Source organism: Engraulis encrasicolus, chromosome 10 (genome assembly GCF_034702125.1).
Source record: "Engraulis encrasicolus isolate BLACKSEA-1 chromosome 10, IST_EnEncr_1.0, whole genome shotgun sequence".
In the NCBI taxonomy this organism is placed as follows: domain Eukaryota; kingdom Metazoa; phylum Chordata; class Actinopteri; order Clupeiformes; family Engraulidae; genus Engraulis; species Engraulis encrasicolus.
In genome coordinates, this window is record NC_085866.1 from 55,914,661 (window position 1) to 55,928,489 (window position 13,829).

The 13,829-nt window shown below is 44.3% G+C and overlaps 1 protein-coding gene across 5 annotated transcripts in view; it reads left to right on the top strand.

Moving 5' to 3' along the window:
• Positions 1–13,489, top strand: part of LOC134457390 (protein phosphatase 1 regulatory subunit 12B) — a 27,503-nt gene extending 14,014 nt beyond the window's left edge. Inside the window, exons 4-8 of one of the 5 annotated variants that reach the window (XM_063209393.1) lie at positions 689–793; positions 2,163–2,213; positions 2,505–2,555; positions 3,791–3,874; positions 11,333–11,422. In XM_063209393.1, coding sequence (XP_063065463.1) covers positions 689–793; positions 2,163–2,213; positions 2,505–2,555; positions 3,791–3,829 — 246 coding nt within the window. In that variant the 3' untranslated portion in view covers positions 3,830–3,874; positions 11,333–11,422. Of the gene's footprint in view, positions 1–688; positions 794–2,162; positions 2,214–2,504; positions 2,556–3,790; positions 4,824–7,618; positions 8,606–11,332 lie in introns of those variants that run through there. The other 4 variants (XM_063209394.1, XM_063209391.1, XM_063209390.1 and 1 more) reach the window with 4 other exon arrangements.
• The last annotated feature ends 340 nt before the right edge of the window (positions 13,490–13,829 follow it).

The following is a 13,829-nucleotide window of genomic DNA, read 5'->3' on the forward strand; positions in this document are numbered from 1 at the left end:
CATGTGTTCCTATTATGTTTTTGTTGCTATTGTTTTCTTTTTTTGTATCAACTGTGATTTTATGCTTTTTATTTTTTCTTTACTAATTCTCTAACATTTATTGTTCTAACCTACTTTGCTATTGTTATTATTATTATTATTATTATTACTTCTGTAATTTTTTATTTGCAAGGACTATCTTTATGACTTGTGAAGCACATTGAGTTGCCTTGTTGTATGAAATGGGCTATACAAATAAACTGCCTTGCCTTGCCTTGTACTGAGACCAGGTCAAAAAATAGGTCTCAGTACAGTTCATTTCCGAGGGGTTTGGGTACACTTGGATATAGTATGTGCAGAAAATGTGTCACAGGTCTGAGTTCCCTCAAATGACTCAAAGGGACCAGGTGTGAAAACACCATAAGTAACACTGTCTCATCACCCTACATGTAATAATGTTGGAAACACCATTGTCTCTCATTGGCTCTATTGAGTGATCCTCCCCCACAGACCTACTTAGAGCAATTGAAGGCCATGGCAAGGGAAATTTAGAGGTGGAACTATTCGACCAACTGGATGACCAATAACCCATGACCAACTGGAACTATGTTGGAAACATTATATACTTATAAAACTACTTGTAGAAACTCTTAATGACAAGACCATGCAATTGCAGACCACAATGTAACACTCATTCTTTCTACCCCAGCTGTATGAAGATGCCCTGTCAGAAAATGAGAAACTGAAATCCAGGCTTGCAGATAGCAAACAGGAGCTGGTTAAAATCCGAAATCAGTTGCAGAAGGTCACACAGGTATGTTAAGTCCCTTACCAGGTTAGTAGAGCTTCATTTCGTCAGGATAAGATTGACAGAACATTAGCCACACAGTTTTCAACTTGCAATATGGGGGGCATGTACAGAAGTTGTTTTTAATGTTTAATTATATAAAAGCCTAAGAAAGGTTTAGATTTGTAATTGTAGTTAACCTTTCTGGTGTAGTGTACTTGAAAATGTGATTATAGTGTGTGGGACATTAGTACCTCTGGTCTTTATTTGATATGAGTCCAACGCAGTTATGCTATATGAATGATACTCAATCAATGTAAAGGCAAGTCTTGTGTGTCACCTGTAGACGTTCAGGAGGCCCACGTCCTCACTAACTCTTTGATATGAGACAAACATTGGCAGTAAAAAAGAGAAAGAGATGTACAATTCTATAATCAAACATTGCAATATGATTCGTACACACCAGATTCGACCTCTAACATGGGTAACTGATGTCTAGTGGTACAGGATTTAGCTTACTTGGTAGTACATCTGCATCTGCGTCCCATCTAGGTCTTGGTTCAAAAGATCAATCCGCGATCCGCGATCCAATATCGATTCACGATTGAAAATTGCGATATCGTTTCACAACTTTGTGGATCGATCTTTTGCCGATGATTATAGGCGCTATTTTCTCAACAAACATCCTGTAGCTCTCTTTCACATTCATGTAGGCTACATGCACAACTATACACGGCCTGTTCAAGTAAATAGTGCCAGTCTTTTCCCACCTTTCTCTCTCATACCAAGTTTCCTGCTTGTTTCTTTCATACCAAGGTCTGTCATGTTTCTGTGGGCATCAAATGCTGAGATATTTTGGTTTATATAGCCGGTCTTAGAATTCTAGAAATAAATGGGTTAAAGTGACAACCCAGCAATACAGAAGATCGACATCGAATCGAATTGAATCGGATTGTGGATCGAATCGGATCGTGACCTTCTGGATTAGAAACAAATCCAAGAAATTTGGATCGATTCCCAGCCCTAGTCCCATCCCAGTTTTCCGAGAGGTTGCAACTTTGGGAGGTCACTGTTCTTAACTGGCCAGGGTGACCTCTGCTACAGTGGGTAATCTGAGTTTGACCTCAGTCTCACTGTGGTGTGAGTAAAACTTTGCCACTGAAACGGTGGAACTGGTACACCCTTTTACTCTATATATTCCAATACTGTAGCACTGCATTGCACTTCTGACTTCACTTACAAGTGGTCTTTGTTCTTTGTACTCTTATTGTGCTATGTGTGTGTGTGTGTGTGTGCATGCATGACTATGTGTGTGTGCGTGCGTGTGTGTGTGTGTGTGTGAACAAACGGTGTGAACGTTAACAGCTTTGATTTGTTTGTTCGGATGATGTTTCAGAAACAAGACCGGATATCAGAAAGATCTGGTGTATATGAATCAGAACGAAGGGTATGTGAAAAAAAAGATTTTTTACGCTTCAATTATTTAAGTAATCATAAAAAACATTATAGCCTACACCAATACAAAACAATGTTACCATCAATTGTGTGAGTTTAAAACTTCCTGTGATCTGCTGTATTGGTCATTGTCATTTCTGCCTCTGTCTCTGTCTATGTCTCTGTCTCTGTCTCTGTCTCTGTCTCTGTCTTTGTCTCTGTCTCTGTCTCTCTCTCTCTCTCTCTCTCTCTCTCTCTCTCTCTCTCTCTCTCTCTCTCTCTCTCGCTCTCTCTCTCTCTGAAGGAAAAACAAGCTCTGGAGAAAAAGGTATCGGACATGGAGGAAGAGCTGAAGGTGAGAGCCACGGAGGGGAGTCAGGGGGGGGGATAATCCCTTCTAAATTGACCCTGAGATGAGAGAGGGAGTTAGCACTAGCATGGAGCATAGCAGATAGGAATGGGACTGGTCTCTGGTCAAGGGGCAGAGAGGATCGCAGGGTTCATTACCTGCAAGCTAGACTGATCTGACCCTCTGCCAGAGAGGGAGAGCTGGAATGAGAGGGGGGGAGGGTGGAGAGAGAGAGAGGAAAAGAGAGAGAGAGAGAGACAGAGACAGAGACAGAGTTAGAGAAACAGAGAGGGAAAGAGACGGAGACAGAGGGAATCAGACAGAGGGAGATTAGGGGTCAGAGAGGGAAAGAGAAAGAGAGAGAGAGCGAGAGCGAGAGCGAGAGCGAGTGAGCAATAGAGACAGAGAACAAGAGAAAGAGACAGAAAAAGGAAAAAAAAACAATGGAAGAAGAAAGAGAGGGCTAAAGAGACTCAGCAGCAGGACACTCTGACCTAGTTCCGGGCCTCCCTGCTTATTGCGGAGCGTGTGTGTTCAGCGCTCCTACAGTATCACACAGTCCAAGCTCCCACAATTCCCTGCAGCATTCCAATTGTGATTGCACATAGCTGGCCGCCCGGCCGCTTATAAGCGAAGCGGAGATCGCAACAGGCTAAATTTGGCTGGGATTGGTGAATATGACCAAATATGCTAAAACAACACTTGACTTCCCTCGTGATTGCGCTGGACTTGCATTTAAGGACCATAAAGAGTTGTTCACATCAAGAACCGAAGTTATAACAATTACTGTGATGACTGAGAGCAGAGGGCCCAGTCTTGTCATTTGCATGAATAGCTAATTGAATGTGACAACAATGTGGATTTTAATAGGAGTTTATGAAATAGCCCGTAGATGTATCCCAGTAATATTGCACAGTGCAGTTAATGTTACATTTCTCTATGGTGTGAATGGCCCCTAAGGATTGTGATTAAAGGACAATATTAACACACACACACACACACACACACACACACACACACACACACACACACACACACACACACACACACACACACACACACACACACACACACACACACACACACACACACACACACACACACACACACACACACACACACAAATATACTCACACACACACACACAGAGGTAGTGTCCCCACATGGCATGCACAACATCAAAGGGTCTGGCACCGGATCAGCAGTTTCACGCCCTCTCTCCTGTCACATTGTCTCGGCAGCCGGCTCCAAAGACCTTTCGCTGTGGCTACCAGCCCTGAGCTGTGCTCTGATTGGATCGTTGAGAGAGGGAGGGGTGGAGCGTGGTGAGTGGCCAAGGTTATAGGGGGTTTGTTTGCTCGTGTTCGCTCACGGATGCTCTACCTGCCTAACACAGATGGTGCCTGCTTGTCACCCACCCACCCATCCACCCACTCTCTCTCTGTCTCTCTCTCGTCTCTCTCTCTGTCTCTGTCTCTGTCTCTGTCTCTCTCTCTGTCTCTCTCTCTCTCTCTCTCTCTCTCTCTCTCTCTCTCTCTCTCTCTCTCTCTCTCTCTCTCTCTCTCCCACTGCAACTGGTGCACCTTAAGGATGTTTTCTGCACAGTCACAGTGTCTGGGTGGTTGTTTTTGCACAAACACAGTGTCTGGGTCTGTTGCGATTGTTCCCTTGTGCGCAGCTCATCATTCCAGTCAGTCACTGTTTTAGCTCGAGTCACTGCAAAAAAAGGAACAAACTGGTCAGGGGGGTCATTGCAAGAGAACAGGGGTTGGCGGCAAGCCTGGTTAAGTTCACCCAGAGTGAGTTGTAAACTTCCAGATAGAAAAGACAGATGTTTTCATTCTCTTGCTAAACAAAGTGTCATGATAGTCTTATGATGAGATCATTGTTCGCTTGTTGCCTCGCCCTTCTAATACTTCTCATAGAGAGAGAGAGAAAGTGTGTCTGTCGGCTGCCACTACAAAAAAACGTATTTATTCAATCATTAAAGACATTGTAGTATCCTTCTTTGTGAAAAATTAAGAGTAGCACGTTTCCTTTTTATTCAAGCATAACAAGCTTTGTTAGAGAAGCCATTGGTATTTTTTACCTCAAAGGAAACTAGGCTCAGAGGAAACAATAGGAAGTTCACCACTTAGTCATCTAGTTAAAGGACCAATTCAGTCAATTTCAATATGCTGTTGTTGTATTGCTCACGCTACCCTTGACTTGTCAGTACCCGGTGATGCCACATTTTTCGGCTAAGCCCTTTCTGAGATATGAGCTATTCTAATGGAGGCAGCGTGGGCATTTAAAAAAAAAACATAGGCCTACTCCAAATATTTTCCCAAAAGGTACCGCTGTTTGCTAGTTGTCTGCTGATGTTGTATAACCTTGCGGATGTTTTTAGGAATAAATAAAAATGTTTTTTTGAAATGTAAACAAAGCGCTGCCCCGCTCCAACTGTATCTTACTCATTTCGTGAAGTATTCACGAAAAAAATAGATTAATTTTCGTGGTGCATTCACGTTATTGCCTGTTTTTCGTGGTAGGGCAACGAAACGTGGTAGGGCAACGAAACGCTGCCTATTCACTTGAATTGCCCGACTGTTGCCTAGCGACCCACTAGTTTGATGCCCTTTCGGTAGCCTACCGTCACATGGTAATCAAACATTTCAAACAAGCATTTTAGGGTTAGGTTTAGGGTCAAGGTTAGGGTTAAGGTTAGGGTTAAGGTTAGGGTTAGGGTTAGGTTTAGGGTTAAGTAGGGTTAAGGTTAGGGTTAGGTTTAGGTTTAGGTTTAGGTTTAGGGAACATAAGGCGTAAGTGCCGAAAGGGCGTCGAATTAGTGAGTCCCGAGTGTATCAGCAGTAGCCTGATAAACCAGACTAAATGTGGATGTCTAATTTAGTCTGGCCTCGATGCATAATACATCCGAAGATTGTTGATGAGAACAACCTTCCCTCAAAACCCTGCCCGCTTTGATTCAAAACACATCTTTGCGTTGTGCATTGGTTTGCCAGATTCATGGCATTCTGGCTTCATTGAATCATTATGCGAGGCCAGACCCACCCGTAGACAAAACATTTTGCCGTCCAGCGTGTGGCGCTGGTTCACCAGGCTATATCAGCAGTGTTCTGTCAGCACCCCCTCCCCGCCCCTGCAGACGCTTGGATAACCATAGCAGCAGTGGGGCAATTCAAGTGAATAGGCAGCGTTTCGTTGCCCTACCACGAAAAACGGGCAATAACGTGAATGCACCACGAAAATTAATCTATTTTTTTTGTGAAGACTTTACGAAAGGCGTGAGATAGGGCTCCCCCATTACAATGACCAAGATCTCGGAAAAGGCTGAAGAAGAAGAAAAAAAAACTCAGGTACTGACAAGTCCAGGGTAGTGTGAGCATTACAACTGCATGTTGAAATTGACTGAACTGGTCCTTTAAAAGGCTTGCCGCTTGTCCCTATTCTTGCAATACCACTCTATAGGGTTGTTGTGCCTTGTTTCACTCAACATAGGCCTATTTGCACTCTCGACATCACTTTCTCTGTGTCCTATTTGTGAATTGTGAGTTTCCCACGGTGAGGTTATGATGTGATGACAACAATGGCCAGCTTCCATAGGCAGTGGCATTGTTTGGTGCCATTGTAGACCTACGTATATTTTAATTTGTAGTACCCTGGATCAGCTGTCCACACTATGCAGGGTACTACAAAGTAGTAGTGGTTTTTGTTCAAGTCAGCCTCACCAGCCTGACTGCCCTGGGTTGAAATTCCCCCAAGAATTCAGGCACCAATGAAAAAAACCCACACATACACCGCATGCATCATCAGAATTAGAGTAATGTGACTAGTTGCCACCATGTGCTATGGTATACAGAGGCCTGCCTGTGAAAATATCAAAGAAACCATTGCAAGATTTGTATGACAGCTTGACTCACCACATTTAAGTTCCCAAACTTGTGTTTTCATTCAACACACACAACACTAAGTCAGGAAGTATAGTTTATCTTGTTTTGTATATATGACATGGTGTCTTTGGCTTGCCTCAGTTGATGTTGTCAGCCCCACAGTAACAGCTAATGCGCAGCCAAAGAGCCTGATTGAGGTTTACCACACGCCTGCTGTCGTAGTGGACTGCAGGCAGTTATCCATGTAAAACACAGGTTGCCGCACCACATGTGCAGACCACGTACTGACCACATCGCGGCAACTTGTGATCCTTTAATTTTCACGAGTCGGTTTCTCACTCTTCACTAGTCATTTGGGGATTGTGTGTAAGGCAGTGAGATGTGTTTACAGTGATGCAAAACGAGTGCTTTTTGCTACATTTTGCAAAGTGTGTGTTATAAATTCCTAACTGAGGGCAAAGTGATTTTCCACTATCAGTTTGACTAATTTGGTTATAGGTTTATGGATCTGTGTGAAGAGCTCCGCAAAAGCAGCCAAAGTTACAAAATAATGTGCTTTAGCAAACAGGAAAAACTGTAATTTTCCCCGTTTATTCTTGTTCTTCACTCTTCCAATGGAACACAGTGTATAGAGCCAGAGGTGATTGTGGAAAACTTTTTAACCACCGCATGGTGGGTTTTTTCACCTACAACTTATGTTTCCCAGGTTCAAAGGAACAGTGCCTTGGAAATGTCTCTTTGTGTACATTCTTTTCTTTTGTTTGCAATCCGTTGTTCTGCTTTTCTTCCTTACCGTTTCCTTCTGTTCCCCCTGTCTCTGTCTGTGTGCCCCTTCCTCTTCTTCCCCATATCTGGTGTTTTTCTGCACCTTTCCACCACTTTCTCTCACTGTCTCCGTTCTCTCTCTCTTTCCAACCTCTGCCTTGCTCTCTCTTTTTCTTTCCTTAATTTTCCATCTCTATCTGGGGGCTGTGTGTGTGTGTGTGTGTGTGTGTGTGTGTGTGTGTGTGTGTGTGTGTGTGTGTGTGTGTGTGTGTGTGTGTGTGTGTGTGTGTGTGTGTGTGTGTGTGTGTGTGTGTGTGTGTGTGTGTGTGTGTGTGTGTGTGTGTGTGCGTGCGTGCGTGCGTGCGTGCGTGCGTGCGTGCGTGCGTGCGTGCGTGCGTGCGTGCGTGCGTGTAGGCGCTTCCTGCGCTGGCCCAGGTGCAGGCGGTGCGTCAGAGTAACGAGCGTCTCCTGGCTGAGAACAGGGCCATGCTACGCGTCCTCTCCCGCCTCACTGCAAACATAGCACACCTGCCTGAGACCGAGGACCTCTAGACTCCTCTCCTCTCCTCTCCTCTCCTCTCCTCTCCTCTCCTCTCCTCTCCTCTCCTCTCCTCTCCTCTCCTCTCCTCTCCTGTGCCTCTATGATGCCCAGGGCTGCTCCTCCTCTCCTCTCTTTTCCTTTCCTCTCCTCCTCTCCTTTTCTCCACTCATTCGGCCCTGGTCTGCTGCAGCTGTCTCCTCTACTCCTCTTCACCCAATGCTCCTCATCCTCCGGTGGGCCCTCTCCTGCATCCACTTCTGTGCCCAGTGCTGCTGCTCCGATGGGTCCTCTCCTCTGCTGTGCCTCTCTGCTGTGCCCAGTGATGCTGCTGCACTACTCCTGACTCTCCAGTCTACCCTCCTCCGGTTGGCTTCTCTTGTGCCTCTCCTGTGCTCCTGCTGTGTCCACTACTTCTCCTCCACTACTCTCCAGTCTCATCTGCTGTGCATCTCCTGTCTCCCCTGTGCCCCTGCTATGCCCATCCCTACTGCGTCTCGCCAGCCCCTCTGCTCTGCTCTGCTCTGCTCAGCGCTGCTCCTCCTCTCCTCTCCTCTCCTCTCCTCTCCTCTCCTCTCCTCTCCTCTCCTCTCCTCTCCTCTCCTCTCCTATGTCCCTCCAGTTCCTCTGCCATGCCCAGTGCTGCTCCTCCTCCACTACTCTCCAGTCTCCATTCTCCACTCCACTGCCTCTGACGGCACAGCCCTCTCAGGCACGTTCCTCTCCACTGCTGTCTCTGCCACTTTACTTCACAGCTGCGTTGTGGCCCTCCGTTGCCTCCCTCTCCACCTCCACCTTTCTCTATGTCCACTGCTGCTTTTCTATGCATCTCTCTCTCTCTTCTCCACCTCCCCCTCTGTCTCTCTGTCTCTCTCTGTCTCTCTGTTTTTCTATCTCTCTCTCTCTCTGTTTCTCTCTCTCTCTCTCTCTCTCTCTCTCTCTCTCTCTCTCTCTCTCTCTCTCTCTCTCTCTCTCTCTCTCTCTCTCTGCTGCTGCTGCTTTGATCTGCCATACTATTTCTGCATCTATCACTCTGTCTCTCGCTTTCTGTATCTCTTTACCTCCCCTTCTCTTTCTATACCTCTCCCACTCTCATTCTCTCATTCTCTCCTTCTCTTTCCTTTTACTTTTCTATCTCTGCCTCTTCCTCTCTCTCTCTCTCTGTCTCTCTCTCTCTCTCTCTCTCTCTCTCTCTCTCTCTCTCTCTCTCTCTCTCTCTCTCTCTCTCTCTCTCTCTCTCTCTCTCTCTCTCTCCCCTCCCCTCTTCCCCAAAAGGCTGCTGTAGCAGTATATTATGTCTAAACTGAGGTTGGGCTTGAAATTGGCTTAATAGCGCCTCTATATCTCGTGACTAGAGTATGTAGGTAAGTTCATATTGCTGCCCCATTTTGCCTTTGGAGGACAGTATACCTCTCTTGCTCTCTTCTTCTCCTTTCCTCCCTCCATCTCTCTCTCTCTCTCTCTCTCTCTCTCTCTCTCTCTCTCTCTCTCTCTCTCTCTCTCTCTCTCTCTCTCTCTCTCTCTCCCTCTCTCGCGTGCACTCTCCTACTTCCCTTCCTTTCACCAGAACGGATGAAGGCACCCCCCTCCACCCCCTTCTGAAATTCCCCATGTGGCCGCCACAGTGGATGGAGGTATTTATAGCTCTCAGTCAGGACGCTGAATAGAAGCTAGTTGTTGTGTTTTGGGAAAAACAAGTCCCACAGCAGGACAGCTCATTAGTTATATAACAACCAAATACATAGTATGGAACAGTAGTAATATTTGAATTTACATTCATCAACTAAATAATAGCCTAATAGTAACATTTGAATAGCGCTATTACATTAGAAATATCACATTGGATTTTAATTAATACTTCTATAGTTTTCCAATTGCTGTAATGAGAGTAAGGCCCTTATTTGCTGTATAGTACACACATTCATACTCTACAGCAGGTATTTCATACAGGCCTAATAATAGACAAGCAGTCCTGACTCCTGAAATAGTTTTCTGCTGGCTCTAAAAACATCACAGCTGAGGAATATGATTACATTCATCACAGGCGTTCAGGGGAGGCACACATGCCAGCTGTCAGCATCCTCACCTGAATGCTAAAGCCCTTGCCCCTGTCTGCCTGCGTCCCTGGAAGACCTAATTTTATTACAATCTGCAAATTTTGGTATGCTGTGGGTCTGCTGTGTGTGATTTAACCAGCATGGGAGATACAGTGTGTGTGTGTGTGTGTGTGTGTGTGTGTGTGTGTGTGTGTGTGTGTGTGTGTGTGTGTGTGTGTGTGTGTGTGTGTGTGTGTGTGTGTGTGTGTGTGTGTGTGTCTGTGTGTGTGTGTGTGTGTGTGTGTGTGTGTGTGTGTGAGTGAGTGTTAGTGGTTGTGATGTGGAAAGTGTTTGCGAACATGACATGGGAAAGTGTTTGTGGTTGTGATGTAAGAAAAATGGTTGTGAATGTTACATGGGAAAGTATGGCTGTGATGTTGCAAAGGGTTTGTGATTGTGAGGTTGGGAATTGTTCGTGACGTGGGAAAGTGATTTGAGAATGTGGTTGTGAAGCGAGTAGAAGAGTGCTATGTGGGTGTAGAGAAAGAACGGGGAAAATTTTTCTCAAGATTTATGTGGCAAATTATTTTTTGACATAGCGGGCCTGTTAACTTTGTTCTCTCAGTGTGTGTGTGTGTGTGTGGGCGTGTGGGTGTGTGTGTGTGTGTGTGTGTGTGTGTGTGTGTGTGTGTGTGTGCGTGTGTGTGTGTGTGTGTGTGGGCGTGCATGCATATCATTGCCAGTATGCGTTTGTAGATGAAACTTTAAAGTCTTGATTATAATGGCCCCCAATGCATGGCATGAGCATGTTATGTGTTTTTTCAACTCGGTTCAAAGAACCTAATTGATACGACTCTTTGTAGTAGTAATCGAAAGGTTTACAGATGAACACCAAGTCCTCACTATTGACTTGCACAAAAAAATCTGTAAAACGTCTGTTCTGGACCAAGAGTCGAGTCAATGGAGAAAGTTTTGATCAGCTGTCTCCACTGGCACCTTCACTAAATCACAGGAAGTGCATTCTTTTAAAGGTTGGATAACACTGCATGCTGTGGAATTTACGTTGGTAATGCTATGAATATAGATGCATGTTAAAGGAACACTAAGCAGTTCATGTTTGACTGCCCCTACAGGTTGGTAGTGGAATTGCCTCTTATGCAGTACAGATACAAGTTACAAGTTTAACAACATCATAAACACTATCTGAAGCTTGAAAACAGCTACTTAGTATTAGCCTGGGAAATTATTCAGATCAGAAAGACAACATGCCTGCTCCTCCAAAAATGGAGGTCTAAGCTAGGGAGCCAATTAGTGGGAGGGGTGGAAAGGTGATGACGCACACTACTTGACAAACAGACAGAAGCTTATTCGTAATGCCCAATAAGATGCCAAGAGGTAATCATAAACAGCGCATTTCCTATGAGAGATTGCATAAGTTGGCTCCAGACTATCCAAGCATGCTTAGTGTTGATTTAACTGTATCATTGGATAGACATCTCTAAGTCCTGGTGTTCTCTGACTGTGCATTCTTCCTCTGTTTATTCCTATTGACAGGTTCTGAATGAGCTCAAGTCAGACAATCAGCGACTGAAGGATGAAAATGGAGCCTTGATCCGTGTCATCAGCAAGTTATCCAAATAAGCCAATGACCAAGAGTCACACACACACACCCACACACACACACACACACACACACACACACACACACACACACACACACACACACACACACACACACACACACACACACACACACACACACTCACACTCACACACACAAATACTTACTCCTCGGACCAACACGCAACACCTTCTATCCCGTGTCAGAGTTTGTGTGTCAGTTTTTCTTTGGGGAAGTGTACACTGGTTAGTGGTGTTTCTTTAGCGCTAGATAATAATCAGGGACAGAAATGCACAAGCAATACTTACCATCCAAATATTCAACCTGTAATATTATTGAAACATACAGCTTTAGTGGCAACAATACAGACCAATTCTGTACATGCCACACCAAGTGGATATAGCGAAACTGTAAAAAAAAAAAAAAAAAAATAAAAAAAAAAAAAATAGTTGGCATCTGTGCCTTGTCTGTAAAAGGTGTTTTAATTGGTGCGTCAACTGAAAAAAACTAGAACTACCAAAAAGGGACAAAATACGAGGCGCACAATGACTGATGCAAACCAATTGTATTTTCAAGCTGAAAAAACATTAACTAGAGAGAAAACAATGACCGAAACGTTTGTTCAGTTCAAAATGGGCTAGGCCTGAAACATTTGTACTTCCAGTTTATGTGTGCCTTATTTCTTTTTCTCCTTTTGGTGGTTCTAGCAGACGGTTCTAGCCATAAACAAGAAGAATCACTGCACAGGGGTGGACTTGACTTAATTGCTTTTTATAAAAAAAATGAAGAAAAAATGAATATTAAGAAATAAAAAAGAAGCAAAATCAAATCCACTTGTGTGCGGTGATTCTTCTTGTTTCCCTTGGATTACTGATGACTGCACTTCAGCAGCACCTGGAAACTAGCTGTGCATAGGAGCTCCAGATATTTGAATACCACATGGAACCATATCAGTCAACCAGCTGAGCCTGATCTCGAGAAATTGCGTCCAATTTCTCACGTAAACCAACATCCGAGATTGCGTTTATATTCAGACACGTTCCCTGCTGTCTAGTGCACATAGATAGCTTCTGATTGGTCTAGCTAGTGTGCCCTTCCTTAAACCATCCCTAAACCTAACCTTTCACAGACAGCTGCATGACCACTGCGCATGTGTGTCAACGGGAATGCGTCGTAATCTGGACGCAATTTCAGTTTGTGGTTTGCGTGAGAAAATAGACGCAATTCCTTCGAGATCATGTAGACCAGCCATGCACATGGTGATCAGCCACAGGCTTGGTCTCACCACTTCACAGGCACTGCTCAACATCACATCACACAGGCTTTGGAGGTACTTTGGGTATCTCAGGCCTAGGATGCCTTTAGCTGTGTGCGTGTGTGCGTGCGTGCGTGCGTGCGTGCGTGCGTGCGTGCGTGCGTGCGTGCGTGCGTGCGTGCATCTGTCTGTCTGTCTGTCTGTCTGTCTGTCTGTCTGTCTGTCTGTCTGTCTGTCTGTCTGTCTGTCTGTCTGCCTGTCTGTTTGTTTGTCTGTCTGTGTGTTTGTCTGTCTGTCTGTGTGTTTGTCTGCATGTGTTTTTATGAGACTCTATGCACGTGTGTGTGTGTTTTACACAGCACATACCGTAAGGTAACTGTTTCTCTTAGTCCAGAAAAAAAAAACATTTCTAAATGTTTGTTTCTCAATAAGCCTTTCATGTTTACAAGACAGCACATATACACATACAAAGACATTTTGAAAATATTGCAAAATAAACATTTATGGAGATTTGGGAGGGACGGGGCGGGAGGTGGGGTCACATGCCACTTTTTGATGATATTGATTATGTTTCATTATTTATGGTGTCTGCTTAGAGCTTCTATATGTACTATATGTAATATATTTTCACTTAAATATTTATCTATCAAAGGCATTTTATACGACAGTTCCACTTTAGATGTGAATGTAAATGCACAAGAATGTATTACACTACAGTATATGATCACCAGATCCTGATTCCTTTTTGTTATCAGTTTGCATGGTACTTTAGATCAAAAGATGCAAAATGCAAAAAAATCCATTCAATGCCTTGATAATAAAATGTTTTCATGCAGTTCTGTGTCAGTTGAATAATTGTGGTAATTAACATGGCAATCTCATTTGCAGAGTAAGTGTTTGCACATACTGTTGTAGAAAGACTACAGAAGAAGTAGGCAACACTACTCTTTTGCTGATGCTCAAAGTTCACAGAAAGCACCAGAGATGAACAAGTCATATACTTCTCTCTTCTTGGTCTTCATGGTCTTCATGTCCTGTTTTTGCAGAACTTTGCTGCCCCCTGCCTGTCATGGTTACTTGAACATGTGTACGGCATCCATGCATGACGGATGATCATGCAAGTACACAACAAATCTGTGTGTGTGTGTGTGTGTGTGTGTTGGTGCGCATGCGTG